General features: G+C 38.9%; 1 protein-coding gene across 2 annotated transcripts in view; it reads right to left on the bottom strand.

The window, feature by feature from the left end:
- Window positions 1-456: 456 nt before the first annotated feature.
- The window catches only part of CHD7 (chromodomain helicase DNA binding protein 7), a gene marked incomplete at its 5' end in the record, with an annotated part of 92,505 nt that continues 68,173 nt past the window's right edge, over window positions 457-24,788 (bottom strand). Inside the window, 23 exons of one of the 2 annotated variants that reach the window (XM_081996606.1) lie at window positions 457-2,677; window positions 3,460-3,564; window positions 4,049-4,189; window positions 4,600-4,821; window positions 5,400-5,843; window positions 6,083-6,310; window positions 7,946-8,106; window positions 8,521-9,198; window positions 9,343-9,551; window positions 9,714-9,942; window positions 10,668-10,722; window positions 10,935-11,007; window positions 11,282-11,411; window positions 12,789-12,892; window positions 13,450-13,539; window positions 16,597-16,756; window positions 17,359-17,558; window positions 19,608-19,813; window positions 19,898-20,008; window positions 20,292-20,471; window positions 21,135-21,302; window positions 21,528-21,723; window positions 22,243-22,453. In XM_081996606.1, coding sequence (XP_081852732.1) covers window positions 1,724-2,677; window positions 3,460-3,564; window positions 4,049-4,189; window positions 4,600-4,821; window positions 5,400-5,843; window positions 6,083-6,310; window positions 7,946-8,106; window positions 8,521-9,198; window positions 9,343-9,551; window positions 9,714-9,942; window positions 10,668-10,722; window positions 10,935-11,007; window positions 11,282-11,411; window positions 12,789-12,892; window positions 13,450-13,539; window positions 16,597-16,756; window positions 17,359-17,558; window positions 19,608-19,813; window positions 19,898-20,008; window positions 20,292-20,471; window positions 21,135-21,302; window positions 21,528-21,723; window positions 22,243-22,453 — 5,255 coding nt within the window. In that variant the 3' untranslated portion in view covers window positions 457-1,723. The remainder of the gene's footprint in view (window positions 2,678-3,459; window positions 3,565-4,048; window positions 4,190-4,599; window positions 4,822-5,399; window positions 5,844-6,082; window positions 6,311-7,945; window positions 8,107-8,520; window positions 9,199-9,342; window positions 9,552-9,713; window positions 9,943-10,667; window positions 10,723-10,934; window positions 11,008-11,281; window positions 11,412-12,788; window positions 12,893-13,449; window positions 13,540-16,596; window positions 16,757-17,358; window positions 17,559-19,607; window positions 19,814-19,897; window positions 20,009-20,291; window positions 20,472-21,134; window positions 21,303-21,527; window positions 21,724-22,242; window positions 22,454-24,788) is intronic. The other variant, XM_081996607.1, reaches the window with a different exon arrangement.

The following is a 24,788-nucleotide window of genomic DNA, read 5'->3' on the forward strand; positions in this document are numbered from 1 at the left end:
GGAGAGCAAGGTTTGCAGCTCTCCAGCATTCCAAAAGCACAGATAATATTAAGTCCTAAGATGGGAGTCCACCCACAGCTGGCTAGTCAAATAACTAATTTTTCATGTACTCCACTGAAAATCTAACCTTTTATCCTCACTCTCGAGATGGTTGTGTATGTGTGTGTCAAGGTGACAACACTGTGAAAACAGAAGTTCTCAAATGGTACATTATCTCAAATATCAAAAGGTCACAAAAGGGTACAAATCGGTAGCTCTCCAGAAGAGACACTGGTTTTTATGAAAAGTGGGTCAGTTTTAGTTTCATGTAGGTTGTTTGACACAGTGGTTTCTGGCATCACAAGCTCTGGTCTACAGGATACCACAGAGCCTTTGTATCCCTTGCTGTCACTACAGCATTGTGTTTTTCTACCCATTAAACAAGGATAAATGACCTAGATATTGTGCCTATTAAAGCCTCATTTTTCTTTTGCCCTTTTGTTCTCTAGTGTACCACATTATCACATGCTGAACACATTTTAAAGTATTCTCAGTATCTCATGCCCCTTTGAAGGAGTAAAGTAGGGTTTTTAGTGTGCATTTCTGTAGAGTTACTTAGAGTGGAAAATATGAAGGTAATTCAAGGTTTCTCTTCCTGCCTAGTCCCTCGAAGACGATCAGTTCAGCATTTACAGCCACTAATCTAAAAAGACTATAGCAGAAAAATGCTATAAAAAAGCCACAATGCAAATACAGAAAGTCAACACCAGTTTTGATGTCCCTAAACACTACATTCTATAATTACATCTCTGCATATCATGGGTCACTTTTATTAAAAGCATCATTACTACAGTTGGCAGCAATTTACATCTTATCTTACATGATAGCAGTTTCCAAAGAAAAAAAATAAAAAGACATCACAACAAAGAAAAACAATACATTTACAAAGTCATGTCTGTAAACTTCAAGGCTAGTTTAGAGTTGAGGTAATGCTGTTTAGCTTTGTGGCTAAAGTAACAAAGTCCTTTAATTTAAAAAAGGTACCTGATTTTTTTCTTTTTGTTTATACCAGTGCATTACAAGATCACGAGACGATTAAACTGTAGCTTTAATCCTGTAAGAACCTTCTCCACGGGTTAATTTCCAAAAGGTACTCTTCACATTCAACAGCTGCCTTATTATTGCTGCGTCTCAAGACAGAGACATTCACACTATCATGAAGATTGTCAGAGAGAGAGTGTGTGTGTGGGTGTGTGCGCGCATGTGAGCGGGTGAACTCCCATACAGTCAAAATGAAGCGCAAGTACGATATGTATGGTAAATTTCATCTTGACCTTCACAGCAAAAAAAAAAAAAAAAAAAAATTAAATATATAACTTCATCCTTCCTTTAAGCAGCACTTCCTTCTATTAGTGCCACTTGATAACAAATTGCTGCTTAATTCATAATACCAATGGTACCAAAAGAAAAGAAAAAAGCAGAGCATTATGTCAATTTCCTTAAAAAGACATGATCACGTCTCAAATTTCATCTCTCCTAGGGATAATAAATAATGCACTGCACAATACTTAATGACCAAGATACCTTTTGACACATCTGTATAACATGACTTGAACTTTTTTTTTTGCTACACTATGTTACAGAACAGCTTATAAAAACTAAGTATGGACATTAACTGTGAGTGTAAACAGTAGGACTACCACTTGTCAAAAGTTTAAAACACTTTAACTGTAACTGGTACTGGTTATTCATCATTTTCATTGTTTTCTATTTCTTCCCCCCCATCAAGTGAGTCTAATTCTTCACCCTGTGCTATTTCATCTTCTAAAACGGAGGAATCTGCAGTTTTATCAAGGCTCTCCTCTGCATCACTGCCTTCGAGATTTTCTTCATCTTTAAAGGCAGTTCCTTCAGTTTTGTCAGTAGCCTTCTCTTCATTGGAGCCCACTGCGTTCTGAAGTCCTGCTAGTGCTGGGAAACCGGGCAGAGTCAATCCTCCCAGTCCTGGAGGTAGAAACATAGATGGATAGAAGAGGCCAGGAGCCATGGTAGACAGCAGGAAAGGATTGAAGGCCAGAGGGTTTGTGGGCAATCCAGTGTTGGTGGTGGTGGTAGTAGTGGCAGTGGCGGTAGTCGCCGCAGTAGCAGCACTGACAGATCCATTCGCAGAGTCAGTAGCAGAAACAGTGTCTGTGCTTTTCTCAGAGTCTTTGTTCTCCTCTTCATTCTCATTTTTCTTCTCTTCAGCTTTTGAAGCGCCATCCTCAGTCTCTCCTTGACCGGAAGTAGTAGTGGCATTTCCAGTAGTAGCCGTTATCGGGTTATTTAACAATCCGCTTAGTCCAAACATATTGGGCAATCCTGCCATCCCTGGCAACATCAGAGGCAACATGGCAGCCGGATTTTTAGCATCCCCCCCAGCAGCAGCAGCTGTTGCTAGCCCTGATGGGAAGCCCATGAGACCTGCAAGCTGGAGAGACTGCAGGCTCTGTAGGTTCTGGAGGCTTGTGAGGTCCATTCCAGCAAACAGACTGTTCATTAGTAGTGGGTTGATTCCCGAAGTTGATGCTACAGCAGCAGCTGCTGCAGCTGCTTTGGCAATTTCACTTTTTGGCCTTCTTCCTCTTCTGCTTGCTCCTTCCTCCCTCACAACAGGTCCAGTGAGAAGACGGTCAAACATGGACTCTGGAACAAAACCCTGAAAAGGGAATGTAAAAAACAAGCTTTATTCTTGATTTGCTTTTATAGCTTTCAGCAGTTAACTGATGACACTGGAAGAGAAGAGAATTTCAGCATACTCCAAAGTGACTGGTTTTTCAAACCTGGCAAATCATGACTCGCTAGCTGCTAAAGGGAACATCAGTAGAACACGCAAGAAAAACCGAAGAAAGCAAAGTCACAGATTTTGTATATTTAAACACAGCAGTAAAACAAAACATGCTGAAACTCTGTAGCTTCATTAAAAACCCCTCTGATATACTGCAGTTATGACTTTATAGCTTTGTACTTCATACTGAACTTCAGTATACTAATATTTTATTAAAATGAGTATTTGTAGAATTGTACCCTTTATTTTCAAACAACTGTGGTAAAACAAAAGGCAGAAAATCTTTTCATGCTGTCTGTTACCAAGATGACAGATTATATTTCTGTTATAAATATGACAAATATTTTCTTAATAGTTCCTAATGTATTAATATCTGTGTTTATTAAGGATTGTTGCTTATAAGAAAAATATAATGCAAAACGAAACGATGAAGGCTGCCTTACTGTAGCTGATTTTTCACATGTACTCCAATCCCATTCTGCAGCAGCTTCCTATCACCATCCCACCCTGAGCTGGGTAACTCCCACCCAGACGCTACAATTTCCTCAGCTCAAAACCAGCTATAAGATAAAGACATAATAATCAATTTACACAGCCTCCAACTTTTCCATGCTATAATCTACAATGAAGCATGGAATGAAAGTTTCACTTACAGACTGTTTAACAATGTCAGTCCAATCTGGAGCAACAGCAAATTCAGGATTTTCTTCCAACCATCTTGGCAAGTCCTTCATTGGAGGGGCCATAGCTCCACCCATCTAATGCAAATGACAAGGTTAATACTAAAAAAAACCCACCCCAAACCCCAAAACCAAACAATTATTTATATGAACATTTTCTATCTGCACTTTAATCTCTGAAGGATGGCAATGAAGACTTTCAGTTTAGATTCTGGAAAACTACACGGAAACCACTTAATGATACTAGACTTGAGAAACACAGCATTTTATATAAAAAAAAAAATCTAGTAAAATGCTGCAGCCTAGGCAGGACTTCGTATCTGATATAAGGAAAAAATATGCTACACAATTTCAAAAAGTAAGAGTTATTTACTCAAGTGATTAATAAGTTCATGTCAGAAGAACAAAGGAGGAATTAAAGGAACTGGATGTTACATTTCAGTAAGAATATCTGCCAGTGCCAAATTATTAAACTTTTAAAAACAAAGCTTGGAATAGAAAGCCTGCTTTCCACATGCAAAGACATTACTAAAGACCTTCACTGAACTAACTTAATTTTTACCTTTTTTCCATTTCGCTTATTTACAACAGGTACCCTTTCTTCTCCTGTCAAGGTGTTTATATCCAGTTTATTAGGGTTTCGACATCTGTGTCGTTTTTGTTTCGGCTTCTGAAATGGGGAAAACAGCACATCTGCACTCTTCTGGAAAGAAAAGAAATGTATTTCTTTTTAATTTTTCAATTTCTTGACAAAAATCACCAATTATAGAACCTCTTCTTACAACAACTTTAAGAAGGGACCAATTGCTTTACCCTCAGATTGTGTCAGAAAAATCTTTTTTGTTATCCAGTGAAGAAATTCTGCAGAACTTGACACAAACACTTTTTTAACACATACAAATACTAAGAACAGAAAAGCAACCCATACACTCTTGTGCCACTTTGGGGTTTAGATGTTATATTAAGTGTGGCTAAGGAGAAAACCTCTGCTGAAAACCAACAGTTAAAAAAATCCAATTACTACGTCCAGTGTGAGGAAATTAGTTTTGACATCTGTAAAACTAACTTCTGCCTTACTTCAATACAACAATGCTTTTAGAATCACATACTTACTGGTACATAACTTGGCATATCTACAGTGTAAGTAGGATGCAATTTAAGCCATTCAACTAAATCCTTATTTTTAGGAGCATCCTCTCCCACCAGTCTGGTCCCATCCTCTAGATTGATTACAGGGATGCGAGTGTCTGGGTCCAGTTGACCAGGAGATGGAATGTTCCTTGCTGGTAGGGCTTCCATATCGTCTTCAAAAGCTTTGGTCACTTCTGCATCCTCCTGAAAACATTAACATCTGTATTAATTCTCATTTCAAGGGAACAGTTACCTGGGAGAAATAATTTCAGGTACTGAAGCTAAATGCTCGAAGAGATTTTGCACATGCAAGAGTTAATGGGGTTTAAATATTCATACTATGTAAAGCAATATTGTTACATTAGAGAATTTTGTAAATTTAGCATCCTTGAACATTAAAGAACACACAGCTGAAGACAGAGCAATTTTCATGTATTTCCAGTTAATGACCTCCATGACCTTCCCTTTTCTGCACAGTAAGAAAGTCATATTTAAGCCTCAAAATGTATGTTGTTATAAATTTGGTTTGTGTAAAAAAAAAAGTAATCTTGTCTTTTTGAAAGTACAAGCTACTTAAAGCTCAGTCACAATTTGCTAGAGTAAAAACTTGATACGAACACCATCTTGTTTCATTCAAAAAGAAGTAGCAGCTCTAAACACAAAGCTGGTTGGGTAAAAACTGTGCATTACTATTAGGGGTAGCACAACACCACTTTAAACTCACATTCAGAAAGTACTAGATACAGAAGAACAAATATAAGACAAAAAGGTTGCTGTCTTACTACAGTTAATGATGTCCGTTTGTTGCTCATAAATAACAGATCAAGCCCTTCTACATTTTTCCTTCTTCCTCTCCTCCTCTTCATGGGTGGTTCTCCATCTATTAAAGAGCCATTTAGTAGATGCCTTGTGGGTGTGCGTGAAAGACCTGCTTGCAGCAGCTCCATTTGAGTTTTAAAGGCATCAGACACAGGTGTGGAGACATTAGGCAAGATAAACTTTGAAGTAACAGATGAAAAATTTGAGGTAGAACTTGTTGCCTCTCGTGAGGCCTTTGATAAATCTACAACCTTTTCTTGTCCATTTTCTGAGACCACCTGAGACTCACGTAACTGGGCAACCATTTCCATAAGATTTCTCCTCTTGGCAGCTCTCTCAGCCTCAATTTCAATCTTTCTTCGTCTCCTCCTCCTCTGACGTGGAACCGATAAATTGAGTGCATCTTCCTAATGAAAAATGAGCATTTCCAAACATTAGCAAAGCTCTGCTTGCTATGTTGAATTTAAAATAAAAGTCCAAACATATAACTCTCAAAAGAAAGCCTTCATTGTATTCACAAAAGCACTTTTTTTTATTTTTTCCTATTTTATTTAAAGAAATGCTAATTTTTATTTTTTCTATTTTGCAAAAGAAACGCATGCAAGATAAAATCTTCTAGGTAAGAAAGAGAGAGATGCAGCCTTGCCTTTGATAACTGAGGAGAAGCAGTAATATCTTCACTGCCACTGACACTGGCTTGACCAACCATGGAGAGCTCTGCAAAGCTCCTTTTTTGTAGAGGGCTGTCCACAGCTGTTGGAGTATACCCAGGTATGAGCCCCTGGAAATCAAACATCTGGCGCCTATTTACTGGCCACTTCCCTTTCAGCACTGCTTCACAGATGTTGTCTAATCGGTTGATCATTACTCGGTCCTGCATAAATGAGAAGTGTATAACAAACCTTCAGCGTCAAAGTCACCTTTTAAACTCAAATGAGTATAATGAGACAGTCCAGCTTACAAAGCTTAAGAAATACATTCAAAACCAAGTATTTCTGCAGGTCAGGATAAAGTGATTGCTTACAAGAAGCTAATACATAGACAATTTTGTAGAATAAAACATCACTGGAATTTAAAAGCTGCATTTATACTGGGGGGGGAAGAGGAAGGCAGAACAAGTTTTCTGTAAAACTATGTACTAATTGACAAATTTAACAGAAACTCACTACTGTTTTACACTGCAAAACTTTCTGTAGTTAGCAAAACCAACAGTTAGGAAGGGAAAAATCAAAACATCTGCAATCAGTATCTTAAAGCTGTAGTTCTCCAGATCCAAGAGGCTGGATCTGCAATTCTGTGCTAGGAAGTGGATCCTCATTAGCGTCACTATTAATAAAGTTCAGCATTATGAAATGGGCACCAACCTAGGGACATCTAATGAATGTCAATTTTCATTCCACGCCCATTATCACTTCAAATTTCACTGAAGCGTGTACACTAAAAAATTTCTAATTATGTTTATTAGTCTACTTATGCTGAACCTATACAGATGAAGGATTTTTTGTTTTACTTTTACACAATGACTGGAATAAGATTTTAGTCCATGTTTCCAAAATACATGCCGAAAACAAAAGATGATGAGTAGCATTTGATTTTTTCCATTTCAGTATTCAAAAGTACATTCTATGCTAGCCTGCCTGAAGTAGTAGAAACTTCAGAACTATGAGAAATACTGCTGGTTAGGGAATATGAGCATCAGCTAGCTTCCTGAACAGCAAAACAGTGCAAAAGCCACTAGCAAATCTCAGCAGCTGCAACAGACTGCTTGCTTTCCCCAGGAATAAGCCTATTAAGAGCAAGGCCCTTCCTCCCTCCCCCCCATCCCAAACCAGATGGCCCTGTTATGGTGATTAGTAAGCTTAAGACTATTACTACTTTATTTCTCTCTCTCTCCCCTTACTGCAGAGTACTAAATTATATATGGATTTATTACAAGGTTACGGTTTCATATTTTAAAAAACATTTTGTATTAGATAATTTTCTGCATTATTACTAAAATAAGATATAGCTTTGTCCTATCTAAAACTACTGCTTATGTTTGCAGGATACCTTAATACAATTACATCTGTCAACATTACATAATGCCTTAGATCATGTAGGTCACCAATACTCTTCTCTACAATCTCCTCACCCCAAAATAAAAAGGTGATCTTACAAAATCTCTGCTCTCAACACTGCAGATTGCTCTGCAGACGAAATCCATCATTCAAAATCATGAGTTTGCTTCCATCAATAGAGGTGCGAGAGGTGTGATTCTGCTGACATACAGTGATAAGCCTATGAAGAACTCATGTCTGTTGTTTTACTAAATGACACCATTTACATTTCCTCTGCTATTCTGTATGAAACTGAAGAATAAAATGCTATTCCACAAATGATTCATCCAAAAAAGTCCCTTGCCCACTCTAAGTGCAGGATCATACAAAGATCACCGTTATTTTGCAGGCACGACATTTCCCATATTTTATGTGTATTGAAAAAGACACATGCCGTTCTACCCCTAACCAACCTTAGGCCAGAATGAGAAGGCAAATGTTCTCTCATGAAGCAGCTGAACCACAGAGGGATCCCCATCTTCCATGTAGAATCCATCACGCGTTTCATCCCTTGCAGTACTCATAGAGGCATTGCTTTCTTCATCAAAATTCTTACCCTGAGAAACTGCTCCTGCTGAATAACAACCATGACCAGGCATTAACTACAAAAGTTGCCAACCACCCAATGTCAATCTAACTAGAAAGGTTAAGACAACCAGGCCTGACACAACATTTCTAACTCCGGCTTTTGTTCAGTAATTACTGCAGCAGAGCCGTGGCTTTCTGCATTTGGCACAGAGAACATGCTTATTGGCTCAGTAAGCTATCTTGGAAATCATCCCTTGTGGGGGAATAACCTGCTGATGCCGGATAGTTTTTATTAAAGCTTATCTAGCCACCTGATACACGGAGGGGCAGAGGAACTGCTACATGTAGCCCATCCTGAGCTCCATAATGGCTCTATGTGTGCCACTTACCAGCTGGCACAAGTTACAACAGCTGTGGGGCTCATGCTAAGCACACAGAATTGATCTGACCAATGCATTACCTTCAGGTTGGGAGGATTCTTCTGATTTATCATCATCATCCAGTTTCTCCTCTTCGTCTTCTTCTGAACCTTTCTCAGAAATAGATTTTGGGTCTACATCTGTACTCATTTCTACATCTTTCAATTCACATTTAACAGAGCCAGGCTCAGCCTCAGGATCACAGTCCAGTTTAGTGTCCTTATCTGCATTATCTTTCTCCTCTTTGATATCAGACTTTTCTTTGGCTGCTGGATTTTCAGACCCTTCAACTTTAGACTCCATTTGTTCTGTTGTCTTTTCTTCTTGTACTGGTGTGGATGGGACAATAGGTGGTGTTTGACTGCAGCCAGCACCAAGAGGGTTTACAGAAGAGAGAGTATTTGCATTACCCGTCCCTCTGTTTTGAGCAAAGTTTTTGTGAGCCTCAAGAAAAGAGAGTTCAGGATCATTCAAAATGTGATAATCTGTCCTACTGACTCCATGTTTAGCAGCACCAATCAGTAAGTCTTTGTCATGTTTACCACACTCCCACCATTCTGGCAGGTCCAAGCTTGGTTGGCAAAGTTTTAGCCGCTCCCCCAACTGTGGGTGATGGAGAACCTGTTCACGGATTTTACGCAACAGTTCTATGCGATACAAAGTTCTAGAAGCACGCTCTTCTGTGATCGGCTCAATCATAGTGGAAAGATCAGGCGGTTCTGCAATGACACCAATTTGTATTGTTTAACATGGATTAAATGTACAGCCATTTCAAAATCATTACACCTGGGCATGAAGTTTCAAACAGTCCCACTGTCTCATAGCAGTCATGTTGATTTCTACAGTCTACATTAAAAACTTACCATCATCTGGTTTGACTGGCATTCGGCACACTCGTCTACACATATTCACAAAGCCATTAAAATACTTTTCCAAGCTTTCGTCGGACTTTTTATCAAGCCTGGCAAATGCTCTGAACTGATTCCAGTCAAACTGATGCTTTACAGGATCGAAAATAATTCCAAAAGTAGACACCACACGATAAAAATCAGCTTCTTCTCTTCTTGTCCATCTAGTCAAGGAAGAAGCAAGATAGAGAGGTCACTGAATAAGCAAAAGTCCAAACACAGTTTGGATGTCCCCAAACCCCCTTATTCTTTCAAAACAGAAGGACAGTACTGGTGACACACAAGCTCAAATGAGGTTTAAGGAAAGGTATCACTGAGAAACTCACTTTTGTCGTTTTTCAGTTATTATAGCTTCCCTTTCTGCTTCTAGTGCCCTCACTTCTTCCCGAGGCCGACGTCTCCTCCGGTCAGTCTTCATTAGTGCCTCTTGCCTCATTTGTTGCCTTTTATAGCTGCGCTGATAGGCAGTAATGAGGCGACGCAGACGGGTAGTCAGGGTTGAAGTGTTGGGCCAGTAGAGTTGGCCTAACTCAGAATTGCTTTCACTGTGCTTGTCTAGAGAATAGAGAAGTATTTGTGCACTGCAAAACCACCCCTAAACATTTCAAAGTTTCTATGGCTAGAACTGGATTCCTGTTTCATCAGATAAGAACATATGCCTCATTAACATTGGTGCTTAACAAATGAGTAACAGGATAACTATATTGGTAGAAAATAAAAAAATAGAATCAAACCATCCAACTTTAAGAACTCAGAAATGCTAGTAAAGCTTTTAGAAATAACCATCAAGCACTATTATTCAATGTTATGAATGCAAACATATTATGAATACTGTAAGTATTTAAAATAATGCAATGCATCTTTAAATATATTACTAAGAAAATCATTCTGCCTCTGAGGAAACACCTATGCTTATGATTTCCCACTCTATTATTCTCACTTAAACTTGGCAATTTTCCTCCATACTGGGGAAACAACGTTATCTGTAACTTCCAAGATTATCTCAGCACAAACATCAACGGCTGCATTATGAAACATCCAGTCTTTATCATCTCAATTTCTACTACATAATTAGAAACCCATAAAGCCGTAATGTGGATTATTCAAAGACAGTAAATAATTGTTTCGAAAGATGTGAAAGATAAAGAGATTTAGCACTAAAAAGTTTACTGTGGTGTTTTCCTAAAACGCAACCTATCCCCTCATGTGGCAATATAAACAGTCCACCTTTCACCACATGGTCCATTTTTGCCTTTTTAACTTCTTTGCTATAGTCTTACTTGGGTGTATTTCCATGGTCTCCTCTTTGTCTTCTGGAGGCGAGTTTGCAAATTCCTTTGGGAGAAAACAGAACTTACTTTAGTTCTCAGTTTTGACCATATGTTATAATTTCAGGAGAAAAATATGTCATCTCTCAAACACAGTAGCAAACAATCTTTGTAAGGTGTGTTTATCTGGTAGCTCTCAAAACTTAAGAACTGCACATTAAGATAAACATGGTGAATCAGTTACATATATTTGTAATTACAAAAAGTTGAAGTTCTTACATCAATTTCATCCTTGAAAGGAGTTCTGGTTGGTTTATATTCTGGATCTTCATCCTCTCTATCAAATTCACCACTATAAAATAAGAAATATTTTCAAGAAATATATTGTTTTTGAGAGGGGGCCAATTTTCTGGACAAAAGCAAAAAAGCTACAAAAGCCATCAATATGGGGTATTAATTTACGTATTTATATTTCATGCTCAACTCTGTAAACAATTCTATGTACTTTTTACATCATATGATCACTTCAGATCCTCAGGCGAGATGTAAGCAAAATATGATATATGAACTCATGCCAACATATACAGTGATGATAAAGTTTATTCATTTTTTCATTTCCTCCTTACCCATCACCGCCATCTGCTAGCATGTCTGTCCCTCTCTGTTCAGCAGCTATGGCCTTTGCATCAGGCATGCCAACCCGTTCCAGAAAGCACAGTGCTGGATCAGCTCTCATAGAATTGTACTTCTCATAACCTGCATGCAGAGTGGGAGACAATTTTTTTTTTTTAAAAGCTATGACCAGCTGTGAATAGAACAGGTTTAGCAGCAGAAGTACAATTTTCTGGATTCATTTATTATTTTTAAATAAAACGAAGATGCTGTCACCGTGCTGGAAACAACCATTTCATTCATGTAATGAAATTTTTCATATTGGTAAATTCTACCAGCACAGAAACATTTTCAGATCAATAACATTAACAAATAGCAGGTACTGAAGAAAGCATTCAATTTAATGTCTTTAGATGGTAAAGTAAAAATCGTTCACAAGTGAAAAACTTCTTTAAGTTTCCTATGTGACTTTCACAGTGGTTCTCCACATTCAACACTCCGTACTGGAAACATAGAGATGCGAATAGAAACACACACACACACACATATGCATTTTCTATAGCTCCAACCCTGCTGGAACGCTCAATGTAGACTGCAAAAATGCTGTATACATGGGTTATACATAAGGCCAACGAACCTGTCTTATTAGGTTTAGGATGATGCATGTCAGTAAGATGACACTGTTCCCTCTATGGTTTTCAAACTGCTGTTTGCTTTTTTACTGCCCAACTTGACTAGATGGAAAATGGCAGATCCCAACAGTGCACTGCAGGAAAATGATTTTTAGACTAGACTTGCCTCAGCTGAGCCCACAAAACAGAGCTGCTGTACATAGGCAGAACAGCACAATTCAATTAGGATTTGTACTACAACACACTGCTCCTAACTGCTGTAGAGCCTCAAGCCAAACTGTAATCATGAAAGGTTTTATAAGCCATCATTCTCCCCTTTAGTCAGGCTGGGCTGCTGAGAATACCTCTGCGACCTCCAGAGAATTGGGATTATAATCAGGAATCGCTCACTGTATATATCATGCCAGCTCTGCATCCCCAGCCTTTCAAAGTTAACAAGGCTGCATCCCACTCAAGGGAGCCGGGAGTTCTCAACACTGACATTTGTGAAATATTGCTTGGAACAAAGCCCAGGAGGCACTTGTACAGATTAATAGCAGAGGTTAAGCCCACCGTCCACTTTGACACTGGTTGGCAGAGTTAGCAAGTGAAGCAGTGCTGGAAGCAAAGTTTATGGAGATCTATCTTACTATTTGGCTATTATTTAAACAAATATGGTTTTGTTTTATTTACAGCCAAGAAAGTAATGTTTTCTTCTCAAATGTTCTGCAAACATTTAAAAACAGCATCTGATATTTACAGCTCATATTAGGTTTTTAATGCAGGCAAGAAAAAAGGGAGATACAAGCCAACAGTTCTTTGGAACAATACTTGTTAATATTATGACTGAACAGTCCTACACACAGAAAGCTTTACAACTGAGTTTTGTTCAGAGTGAGACATCACTTACCGTGTTTAAATACTCCAATTAAAAGGGATTTATCCGCCTCCTTATCCCACCAGTCTGCAGGAACTTCGGCATGGAATGGCTCAGGTATCCATATATCTACTTCACTGTAAAAACAGCATTATATACATTCTCAAAGGTATTGCTGGACAAAGGTGTTTAAAAAAAAAATTGGCTCTTGCTGTTCAGTAAATATGAATTTTGAGCGGGGAGAAAACTCACCAAAACCCAATAAAGAAATTGAAACACCTTCAAAAAATAATTACGATGGTTAAAAAACCCCACATACAAACAAAAAACCCACCACAAACAACAAAAACCACACACAAAAAAACCCCAACATTAGGCTGTTTTGGGAGTGGAATGCCAATGGTTATCCAAATATGATTCATTTAAGGTTTTAGAACTTTTTTTTTTTAGATTCTTGAAATTGAGATAGAATAATCCTTCAATATTAGTAGAACTGAAAATCTGATTCTGTCATTTCCCACATTGTTTCCTCCCCCCCAAAAATTACCCACTGCGTTTGATAAAATAATAAGGCTGCTTGAGAATAGACATTTAAGAGTTAAAGTGTGACAACGTTTAAATGCTGCATTATAGTACGTGTACTTTATAAAAGCCAGCATCATACAGCAAGAAATAAACCTACACTTGCACTAACCTTGAGTCAGCACCCTCTAAGATCTTGTCTGCTTGGTCCCCTATAACTTCTTGTCGTAGATAGTAGAGCATGCGGACACGCAGCAGGACCCTGGAGAGGAAGGCAGAGGGGGGAAAAAGTTCTTAACTTCAGGACTGTTTGCCAACAGTGGCTTTTGGCAGCTGCTGCTGTTCATCCATCATCCTGCCAAGGCTGATTAGCCATGCTGTATGGTAGGCTTGAAGCGTGACAGATGGTGGCACATAATCACCTCTGTGTGGTGCTTTCTGCTGGCTTCCAACAGGCCTGCCTGGCAACCGCTTACACTGCACAGAGAGAGACCCAGCTCAGCCCGGCCCCGGCGCATTTCATTTAGTTCTACCTAGTGCAGCTTGTGAAGTTTAGACACGTACTCTACCACTGCCTCTGAAGTATTGAAGCAAGTTTGTAAACAACTGAGCAGATGGCTTTCAGTAACTGTTCTGCTTCATTATCTCATAAAATTTCCTCAGCTGCTGCCTTAATACCATTTTTGGAAGCACATCAGAAGTTGTAGGAATAAACGAGATATAAAATCTGGTTTTACTACCTTACAATAAACCCTCAATATGGAATGTCAGGTTTTTCAGATTATACAACTTTTTGCTTCCGAGAATAGGGGAGAAAAAATAATCCCCTATCTCCCTTGGGGGGTATTAGCTATTTTTACTCTTTATAGTTCAAACTGCTGTTTAATTTTACCTGGGCACAACCTAACTGCTACAAGGAATTAAAAATCTTCATTGCCCATGTTTATTTCTCCCCATCTCTGCAATGCTACAGTCATTTTTGGAAGCGCTGTCAGGTGTTGTGGTCACACTGACGCTGGCAGAAGATAGAACGGCAGACTGGCTTTTCAAGGAGACTAGCAAAGAGGTCACCTCTGTAGAAAAAGCATCTACCTGAAAAGAATTCTGCTCTCCTATGTTTACCCAATTCAGGGCACCCCCTGCTGCCTAGTTCATGAAGTAAAATCAGTACCAGCTAAAATGGAGATTATTCAGCCTGCCCTCTCACCCAAATACATCAAGACAACTGTTGAATTGCTGCTGCTCCTGGAACAGCAAGGATGACCAGGGAGGCAGTAATCTGATCACCCACTTGCATGAAAAATTTAGACCACTACATTTTAAGAGCTCTTCCTTAAGAGATCTGATGCAACTGGAGCAATACCCGGTTTTACACAGGTTATTCAAGCAAACCTTGGAAGAGCAGGGATTCGAATGAAGGTCATGTCTGCAATTCAAAACATGTCAGACATGCTTCTTTTTGTATGCATGATAACCGGGATCAGTAAGGTGCTCCTTGTGTGGCTATGTAAATAAGCTGTTGAGGGTCTCTATCATCTTAGTATTACGCAATAACAGCTGTTACATCAAGCCGAAGAAGAGGAGCAGGGAAAAAAACCCAACATCAACCAAAAACCAGAGGATCTTTGCACCTTTCAGGAGTCCTATGCATTAAAACAGCATACATGTTACATGAGGACAGGACACCACTTCTTACAGAGCCAACTGCTACTGCTGCCTTCTGAAGGAAATTACTCAGACTATTAATTGGCTTCCACCTCGGTTTGATTTTACTTGGATTAAACATGTTGCTTCTACAATCCACTTAGTCCTTGGTGGATCTAGGAAGTGAAGGAAGATAGCAACTGAAAACATTCTTGCACAGTTATTTATCAGTCTTCCCTATCCTTGTAATTGTTCTACTGTATTATTACAGAAGTAGCATTTTAAAAATGAGTTTAAGTCTGACCTGCAAACTGATATATCAAGTAATATGGACATGTTACCTGAGAGATTAAAATAATGTTATGGGAAAGAATTTAATTACTTTAAAAGCAAGTGAAATGTAGTAACAGATCTGAGTAACAGTTTAGAAAAAATCAGAAAGCCGTTTATTTGGATGTGTGCTTGCTAACATAATTCTGTAAATATCTGTCTTCATCAGCTGAGAATTAAGCTTGGTTAGCATCTGGAAACAGGCTAATGAACTCCTTAAATGCCTTTCCTCCTTCACATCACACCCCCTATTGACAGGCCACAGGTACTTTTCAAATTAATAATTTCTTTCCAATAAACAGTATTAGCAAGACACAATATAAATTAAAAACACGAAGTAATGACAAACTTTGAGTAACACTGCATTACATCTGTATGGTATATATACAATGAGGAGTAGCAATTTAAAACCAGAACAAAACAAAACCCCCAGAAAGCAAACAACCTCCACCCAACCCCAAAACAAAATATTTTTGGGACAAGAGGTAGCTTCAGTGTCCGTAAATGGAGACTATAGTAAGCAAAATTGAGACCGAGGGCCAGGACACTGTGGAAAGAAGCTTACACAAAAATATCTCAGCTATTACAAAACAAAAGCTAAAAGAATCAAAGGAGAGGCTCTTAGGAGACATTCATACAACAATAAAACAAAGTAACATCCAAATCAAAATACAATGATCTTCATTCCCAAAGGCTTTCAGTTTAGTAACACATTTAGAATCGCAAAAATCTAATCAGGGCAGTGATTCAGGTAAGAGAGCTCAGTGAGAAATTTTATCTCAAGCAACAGAGAAAAGAAGAAATATTCTGTATGATGTTGAAAGCAAAAGAGGAAGGGAGAAAATGAATGAAGAGACACACCCACACATAGGTGAACTACTACATGAAACTCCAGAAACTAAGAACTGGATATTTGAGTTTAATATCTAAGGAACAGAACTCTTAAGGACATCAGCCCCAGAGACTCCACAAGAAGGGTAAAAACCAAATAGCTTCTGTTTAAAGATAGACAACTGTCAAGAGAAATAGACTTAGTGTGGGATAAAGTCTTTCCTTTATATGGTAAAAAGAATCTCATCTGATTCCATTCTTACTTAGTAAGCAGAAAACAATTTTCTTCAGAACTGTGTTCTAAGCACTGATCAGTCATAAAAAAAACTTACAGAAGTATCCAGATACCTGTTAATACGATTTTCCCCAAATTAAAAAGTAATAATGGCATTTAAATCCTATTAAATGGCCCTGTGTTCTATTAAAAATGTCCAAAAGAAGTTGTAAAAAAGCAGCATGTAGTAAAAAAAAAAAAAAAATCAACCCTCTAAATGAAATATTTATTAATACTTACTTATTACAGTGATGTTTGAGATGCTTCCTATAGCTGTCTTCCTGAAATAATACATCTGGATTACATGTTGTGAGCCAATCAGCGTCTTGCAGCATTGGCTGTGAACTCTGGGCTTTCACTTTCTTGCCTTTTCTCCCTCTGGGCACTGGTGCAGACAGACCTACATAAAACCCCAGTATTTCTTACACAATCTGAATAGAAAAGCTCTCACCCCAAACTGCATTACAAACATACATTTAAAGCTAAGTATCACTGCTGTACCAATTCCTTTGTGGGCAACACAACCACCAAAAACTGAACAGCAACATAATTCAGTACAGAAAATTGCGAATAACAAAATCAACCAAAACTTTCATGCAAATTTAGGTATGAAGATTTCAAAAATTCAGAGCGCTAGCCAGAAAATAGTGCTATATAAATATTTCTTGTAAAAACTCTCATGAACCTGAAAGGCCATAAGGAAACAAGCTTTCTGATTTATGGCAATTGAAAGAGATTAACTCCAGCAGTAGGTACCACTTAAAAATTATGCTAGAATATTTGTTCAAAACTGATTTAAGAGAAAGAGCACTACATCCTACAACGTGTTTGAGGGAGACTTCCCCTTTAAGCATGGAACAAGTTCAAAGCCCACCTTACTCATAAAATCTGACAAGATCCTACAACATGTCAGAATGGCTATAGTTTAAACTAAATACATAGCATGACTGAAGTAATTCTTTCCTATTTACTAGCATCATTATTTGATTGTGGTAGACATACCGGAATGATTAACCAAAGCTCGAGTTTGCCCATCTGCAGTTGGAGTGATCAGATCCCAGATGAAACTTTTGATATTTTCATCCCCTTTGTAATGATTAAGACAATATACCAGGATAGTCCGGCAGATGGTTTCCACATCTTGTTCTGTTAGCTGACGTTTATAGCGCCCATGTGAGAGGATGTCAGTCCATCGACCCCAGCTATAAGAAAAATATGTTCAATACAGCAGCCAGGGCACTGGTATTTTAATTTGTGACTTTCAATTTAACTCCTGGTACCAAGCAAGTTGGGACCTCCTCTGTTAGCACTACTGCATTTTGCATTTGCAGGTTACGTCAGGGAATCCAACCTCCAGCACCAAAGAGTTAACAATGTTTATTTTACAGAACAGGCAATAAGTTCACTGCTCGTAAAGCTGCACTTGAACTACACTCAAAATAATAAAGTACATATGTTTAACTCTAATGGTCCCAGTAAGCTACAATAGGAAATTCAACCAATTCCTACAAGCATGGGATTTGGGGAGTCATTCTTATTTTGTTCCTGAAATCCATTATTAGCAATCACTGTATGCAACTTCCTAAAATACAGTCATTCTGAAGCCCACTATGTTAGCAGTCAGGTATAGCTACTTGCTTGCAAACGGAAAAAATTCAAATTGGCAAATCCAATGGGGAAAAATATAAAGTATCAAATAGCTGAATTTAAGTGGTGCTGAAATAGCAGAATCTATGTTGAAAACCTCTAGACTGACTGTTGATTTCACAATGTTTTGTGTTTGTGGCAAGGTTTTGGTACCTGGGGGGCTACAGGGGTGGCTTCTGTGAGAAGCTGCTAAAAGCTTCCCCTGTATCCGACAGAGCCAATGCCAGCCGGCTACAAGATGGACCTGGCGCTGGCCAAAGCCAAGGCCATCAGTGACGGTGGTAGCACCTCTGGGATAACAGAGTTAAGGAGGGGTAAAAGAAAACAGCAACTGCAGCCAGAGAGAAGAGTGAGAATATGTGAGAGAAACAACTCTGAGACACCCAGGTCAGTGCAGGAGGGGCAGGAGGTGTTCCAGGTGCCGGAGCAGAGATTCCCCTGCAGCCCCTGGTGAAGACCATGGTGAGGCCGGCTGTGCCCCTGCAGCCCATGGAGCTCCACGCTGGAGCCGATATCCACCTACAGCCCATAGAGGACCCCACACTGGAGCAGGTGGATGCCCAAAGGAGGCTGTGACCCCATGGGAAGCCCACACTGGAGCAGGTTTGCTGGCAGGACCTGTGACCCCAAGGGGGACCCATGCTGGAGCAGTCTGTTCCAGAAAGACTGCACCCCGTAGAATGGACCCAGGCTGGAGCAGTTTGTGAAGAACTGCAGCCTGTGGGAAGGACTCACGTTGAAGAAGTTCGTGGAAGATTGTCTCCCGTGGGAGGGACCCCACACTGGAGCAGGGGAAGGGTGTGAGGAGTCCCTAAGGACTCCTCCTAAGGAGGAAGGAGCAGCAGAGACAATGTGTGATGAACTGACCACAACCCCCATTCCCCGTCCCCCTGTGCCGCTGCGGGGAGGAGGTAGAGAAAATGGGGAATGAAGTTGAGCCTGGGAAGAAAGGAGGGGTGGGGGGAAGGTGTTTTTAAGATTTGGTTTCATTTCACATTATCCTACTCCGATTTGATTGGTAATACATTATATTAATTTTCCCAAGTCGAGCCTGTTTCGCCCGTGACAGTAATTGGTGAGTGATCTCTCCCTGTCCTTATCTCGACCCACAAGCTTTTTGTTACATTTTCTCTCCCCTGCCCAGTTGAGGAAAGGGAGTGATGGGGTGGCTTTGGTGGGCACCTGGCATCCAGCCAGGGTCAACCCACCATGCACAACCACATTGTTCTTTACAAACACACTTTGTTATTCTCCAGAACACTTAGAAAAGAGAGATTAAACCTTGATAGCTGAGGAATTCTATACATTATAAGAAACCAGAAACAAATACTCCATCATCACAAAACTACATATCTTACCAGTGAGCTCATAGCCATCTGTGAGACACTCAAGATACTTTAAGCTAAATAACACATATATAAGCAACTTATATATATAGCAACTTAAAATCTCATAGGCATGTATACAGCGTAATGAGGTGAAGGTTACACAGTTAACAGATTAAGTGAATGAGTCCAAGAGAAGGATGAGTTATTTACTATATACAATTTCCATATTTTCTGTTCTTTAGCCACAATCAGTATATTTAATCCATATATTCTTACCCATAAACCAACAAATTCTTCTCCACCCTGAAACATTCACTTCTTGCATAACCTTGTGATTTGTCCTGAGGCCTACGGGGCTTTGTGCTAGGCTTTTCTTCAGAATCACTTTCCAGGTCTGAAAATTCCATCAGTTCATCCTCTTTGACTGCACTGTAGAGTCTAGTTTGCTTTCTGACTCTTGGTGTATCAATAACTAGGTTATTCTAAAATGAAAGTGAAAATGTAGAAATTTAGGAGGGGAGAAATCTTCAATTTAATTGCACTAAGAACTATCATAAAGCTCTTACCCTTCCATTTAAAGCATCAATATCCAGCTCAGCTTTCTTTGCCCACTTCTGCCAAAAATTAGGGTCATCCAAGGAAATGTCTGTCCTGTTTCCAGATGCAACAAAACTAGCCTAGCAAATATGAAAACACATGCATTGGTTTCTTAGCTGCATGCTACAAAGGATATCTATTTTCACCAGTAAATACAATACTTAGGACTTATCTAGTTTCAGGAAAGAAAAAAGGTAGGCTTGGAAACTATCATGACTGGAAATACAGATACCCCAACATTTATGAGGAAAATATCTGAGACAAGTACATTGAAAAACTAAATTGACATAGAAGGCAATTTAATACTACTTCTGTTTTTCCTGGTCACATTTTATTAATTTTCCTCTGAATGTCAATACACACCTTTGCAAATGTTGAGCCTTTTCCTTCAGATTCAATAGTAATTGTGTGCGTTCGCCTTAAGAGAATCTGATCAATATCCTCTTCACAAAACTTAGACCCTTCATCTTCCTCATCCATCAGAGCACCATATGCCCCCTTTCGAAGAAGATCTTCTATTTCTTTCTTAGAAAGCTGTTGCACCTGTAACACGTAAGAGAGGGTTTGGGGTTTTTTTTTTTTACATCAGCCCATGTGTACATCTGAGAGCATAATCAGACTGGTTGTCCTCTTATTTAGCCTTTTAAGAACTGAAACTCTAAGATAATGTGGTGTCGGTCAATTAAACATTCATGCTGAAGTCACCTTTAAAAGAAGAATACGAGCAACAACATTTGTAGGGTGAAGTTATATGAGTGGTTTAAACAATTTAATAATTCATTGTCACTGAATTCCTTTAGTTCTGACGACTGCTGAACTCCTCCTGGGAGCGGATTTAGCTTACTAACCTGACAAAAAACTAAAGCAAAAAAAGTCCAAAGCACAAAGGCTACACCAGAAAAGACAGACTAGAAGAACTCCCAAAAGTGTCAGGATCAACATAATGTAAAGGGTGGTAATGTAAATGATGAGAATGGATGAGGATTGAGGGAACATGACTCCACCTGCCCCCTTTTGGCAGTAAGTGAGCCATTAGATAGGCTGAGCCAGTTCATGCAGCCTTGCCCTTAATTAACCCTATTTTAAAATACATGCCGTACTCCCACCTGAAAACCACTGTTCTCCAGATAAAATTCAAACAAGTAAGAAAAGTCTTACACATTCATACCATTTGTTGATCATGCACCTCAATGTATTAATTCTCACCCCATTTGTAGCATTTTCTCTTCCACTCATAGATTGTAGCACAGCCTTATCAAGACCAAGCTTCAAGCTAGCTTTGTCAAACATTTCCCTTTCATAAGAATTCCTTGTTATCAACCTGTAAATTTTCACTGATTTGCTCTGTCCTATTCTGTGACATCGTGCTTGAGCCTGATGAAACAAAAGACAGATACTCAGCTACAGGTAACAAAAGAAAGAACAACACTTAAAATAATCAGTACAGAGAAGTTACTTTAGAAGTTATTGCTTTCAATTAAAATAATAATATTTACGCTTTTAAGAGAGGGACAAAGGATAATTTCTCTTGTAGTTGAAGAAAACTGCACAGCAAAAAGGCAAAGAAAAATTTTTAATAAAATCATCTCATTATATTACCTGGAGGTCATTTTGGGGGTTCCAGTCTGAATCAAAAATGATGCAGGTATCAGCAGCAGTAAGATTAATGCCCAAACCTCCTGCCCTTGTACACAGCAGGAAAACAAACCTATCAGAATCAGGTCTTGAAAACCTGTCAATAGCTGCCTGACGCAAGTTGCCTCTTACTCGGCCATCAATTCGTTCGTACGGGTACCTGAAATAAAGATGCACTATAAGCAGAACTTCACTACAATGGCATTGTTTCTTTTCAGGAATATGCAATTTAAACAAAAGGAAACTATGCTACTACAGGGTCAAAAGAACTACAACAAATTGAGTGACTGTTTCTGTATACACTAACTTCATCAGTGGAAGACATACTACTTTGTTTCCTGCTTTGCACTTTTTGGTAAAGAACAGACTTTCACTCCATGGAATAAAATAAACATTCAGGTTTAAGCTAAAAAACTGTAAAGCCACCAAAACATTTCACTGAGTAGTAAACTAAGAGGTTTAAAGCTCTCCATGTGAGGTCATTTTGTATTTACCCAAAAGAAAAATCTCAGTACTTGCAACTTACAGGTATACTTTTCCCTTTAGTCAGATCACCACAGAAAATACTGTAAAGTGTTTGAGTTTCATCCCTTTCAATATGGATTACTCACACATTAAATACTGTGGCCACTGAGGAAAGCACAGTTTATTTAGAATTGTATTATATTGTTGCTCTCACCGTCTTTGAATGAGGTAGTCTTCCAGTATGTCCAAGCAGCGCACCATCTGGGAAAAGATAAGCACCCTGTGGCCACCAGCCTTCAGTTTTGGCAGCAGCTTGTCAATCAGTACTAGCTTGCCAGCAGCCTGGATCATTGCCTGGAGCTGAAAATCTGGAGAGTCGGCATTGTGTGTTTCTTTAAACTCTTCCAAAATTTTCTCTTCAGCACCTGCAAAGATTGGACAGCAATACATGAACACTGGAAAGGGTTTTATTAATAAACAATGAGCTTGCCTTCAATACCCTATAGAAGCTGCAGGAATGTTTTAAGTATTATGTGAATAAACATTTATAAAAAATATTAAGCTTAAATTTAAAGCAAACATATACACAAATACAGCATAAATAAAAAGTAACTTTGAGTATTCATTCTTTCCACCCCCCCTTAAATAGGAGTAAACAGTTTCCTAAATAAATTCATACAACTATTTGATGCACACAATTTAATGAAAAATTAAGAAAAAATATTAAAAAGTAAACCATATTCCAACTGATCAAATGAATTTTCTGTCCTTTTTTAAATGCAACACGGAAGAAAAAAATCTCGTTTCCACAGGAAAATACAAGGAATACAAATCACGTTTGATGTCTGTGCCTCCAACACCAGGCTTAAACATGCGCATGACCTGGATGTGCTCCTTGCATTATTAATTATAGAATCAAAATGCAAACAGTGAAAAAAATAATTAGAGGGTGGGGGGAAAGCAGAATAAGCACTTGTGAAATTATTATTTTACCTTATATTTAGTTTCTTTTCTTACTGAATATGTTTCTTGTTCAGTTTAACGAAGCTATCTAATGTATATATTCTTTCCAGATTTAGTCAAAAGTTCTTTCTTGCCATGCCCTTTGCCTATCAATGATATCCACAGCAGCAAATATTTCCTTGTACTGCTCATTACCTGAAGACTCAAGTTTTCGCTTCAACCTCTCCTATGCTTTTATTCCATTTTTAATGTCACTCCACTACTCCAAGAATTATCAGGTTACTATGGCTATGTAAAAGGTTAGGAACCTTCATTCTAAGCTTATTTCACATCCAAATAAGCACCTTTTTTGAGCTGTCTTTTTCAGTCCCTCTGTTTTTGGTGGGGGCCATTTTGGTTTTTTTTGGGTGGGGTGTTTTTGTTTTTGTTTTGTTTGTTTGTTTAAACAAAACATAGTTTATGAAGTATTTCTGGTTTGTATAATATTAAGCTTCAATACTACTTTTGAATAACACAAGGAAAGGTAGGAGGGCTGCGGGAGGGGGGAAGAACAGCTTACTGCCAGGCTTCTGCTGAGCATCTTTCATATCCCAGTTCTGAGCACATGCCTGTAAACAAACATGTAAACACACCCTCTCTGTGTGATTGCTGGTTCAGTGCCTGCTGTAATGCGGTGTCTTAACTACATACTACCCTAAGCAGGCTGTCTGACAGCTTTGCATTACTGAACACACTTGCACTACTAGCTTTTATGGAACTTAACGGACTCAAGATGTGACCATGCTTGAAGGTAGTTTTACATCCCTGAATTTTCCTTATCTGGATTCCCTACTCCAAGCATTACTGATCCTAATGGTGTGCACATAAGAAAATAAATCCATGTGAAAATAGCACAGACGCTCCAAGCTCCCTTCAATCGTATCACTCCTCATCTTGTAAAATGGGCAGAATTTTGGGTAATAAGTCTCAGATTCTGTACTGAGCTTAGGCAATTTCAGGATATAGTAGGCTGCCAAGTAGTTCATTCAAGTAACTTCAGTGATCTTTCTTGGTTACATCATTTATTTCTTACTCAACTGTGACATCCAAATTTAAGTTTCACTACTATGAAGTAAACCAATATGCAAACTCAGTAACTGCAAAAGCAAACCACCCAAGCCAAGCACACCACAACAAATCCAAAAACAGGTCTAATAAAGGGTGACTTCTTAATATGAGTTCGGACTCAGCAAGACTGACTTCCATAAGAGACTACGACCTCTAAAAACCTGCTTTCAATAAACCTGTCCTAGCTAAACCCTGTAAAACACTGCCCTGTCTTTTTAATTTTTACTTCAATTGCAATTAAGTGATAAATATTCAGTAGCCCATCACCCAAAAGTTACTTGATGTAGTACCTGTAGGTCTGTAATACTAATTCCTATCCTAGCTGATTTTTAGTAGGGGATGAAAGGAAGATATTTGAATGTGTGCTTGGTCCACCAGGGAAGCTCCCACTTCCACGCCTAGTTAGGAGAGGCTTCTAGGGCTCAAGGGGGCATAAGGAACAGAGTAAGAAACCTTTCCAATGTACAACACTGTAGGATGTCTAAGTACAGAGGCACTCCCCTCTGCTGGCTCTTGGAGACAGAGAAAGAGGAATGATGTATAAATACTTGAGAATGGCTGCTAGGGAGAAAACAAGGAGTCCAGCTCTAAGCAAAACGACAGACAACGCTTTGCCCAACTTGGTTGGAGAACACACAAAATACAGTCACTCCCTCTAGAACCCTACTCAAAGACAGTCTCAGCAGACCA

Source organism: Phaethon aethereus (genome assembly GCF_964289735.1).
Source record: "Phaethon aethereus genome assembly, chromosome: 2".
Lineage (NCBI taxonomy): Eukaryota > Metazoa > Chordata > Aves > Phaethontiformes > Phaethontidae > Phaethon > Phaethon aethereus.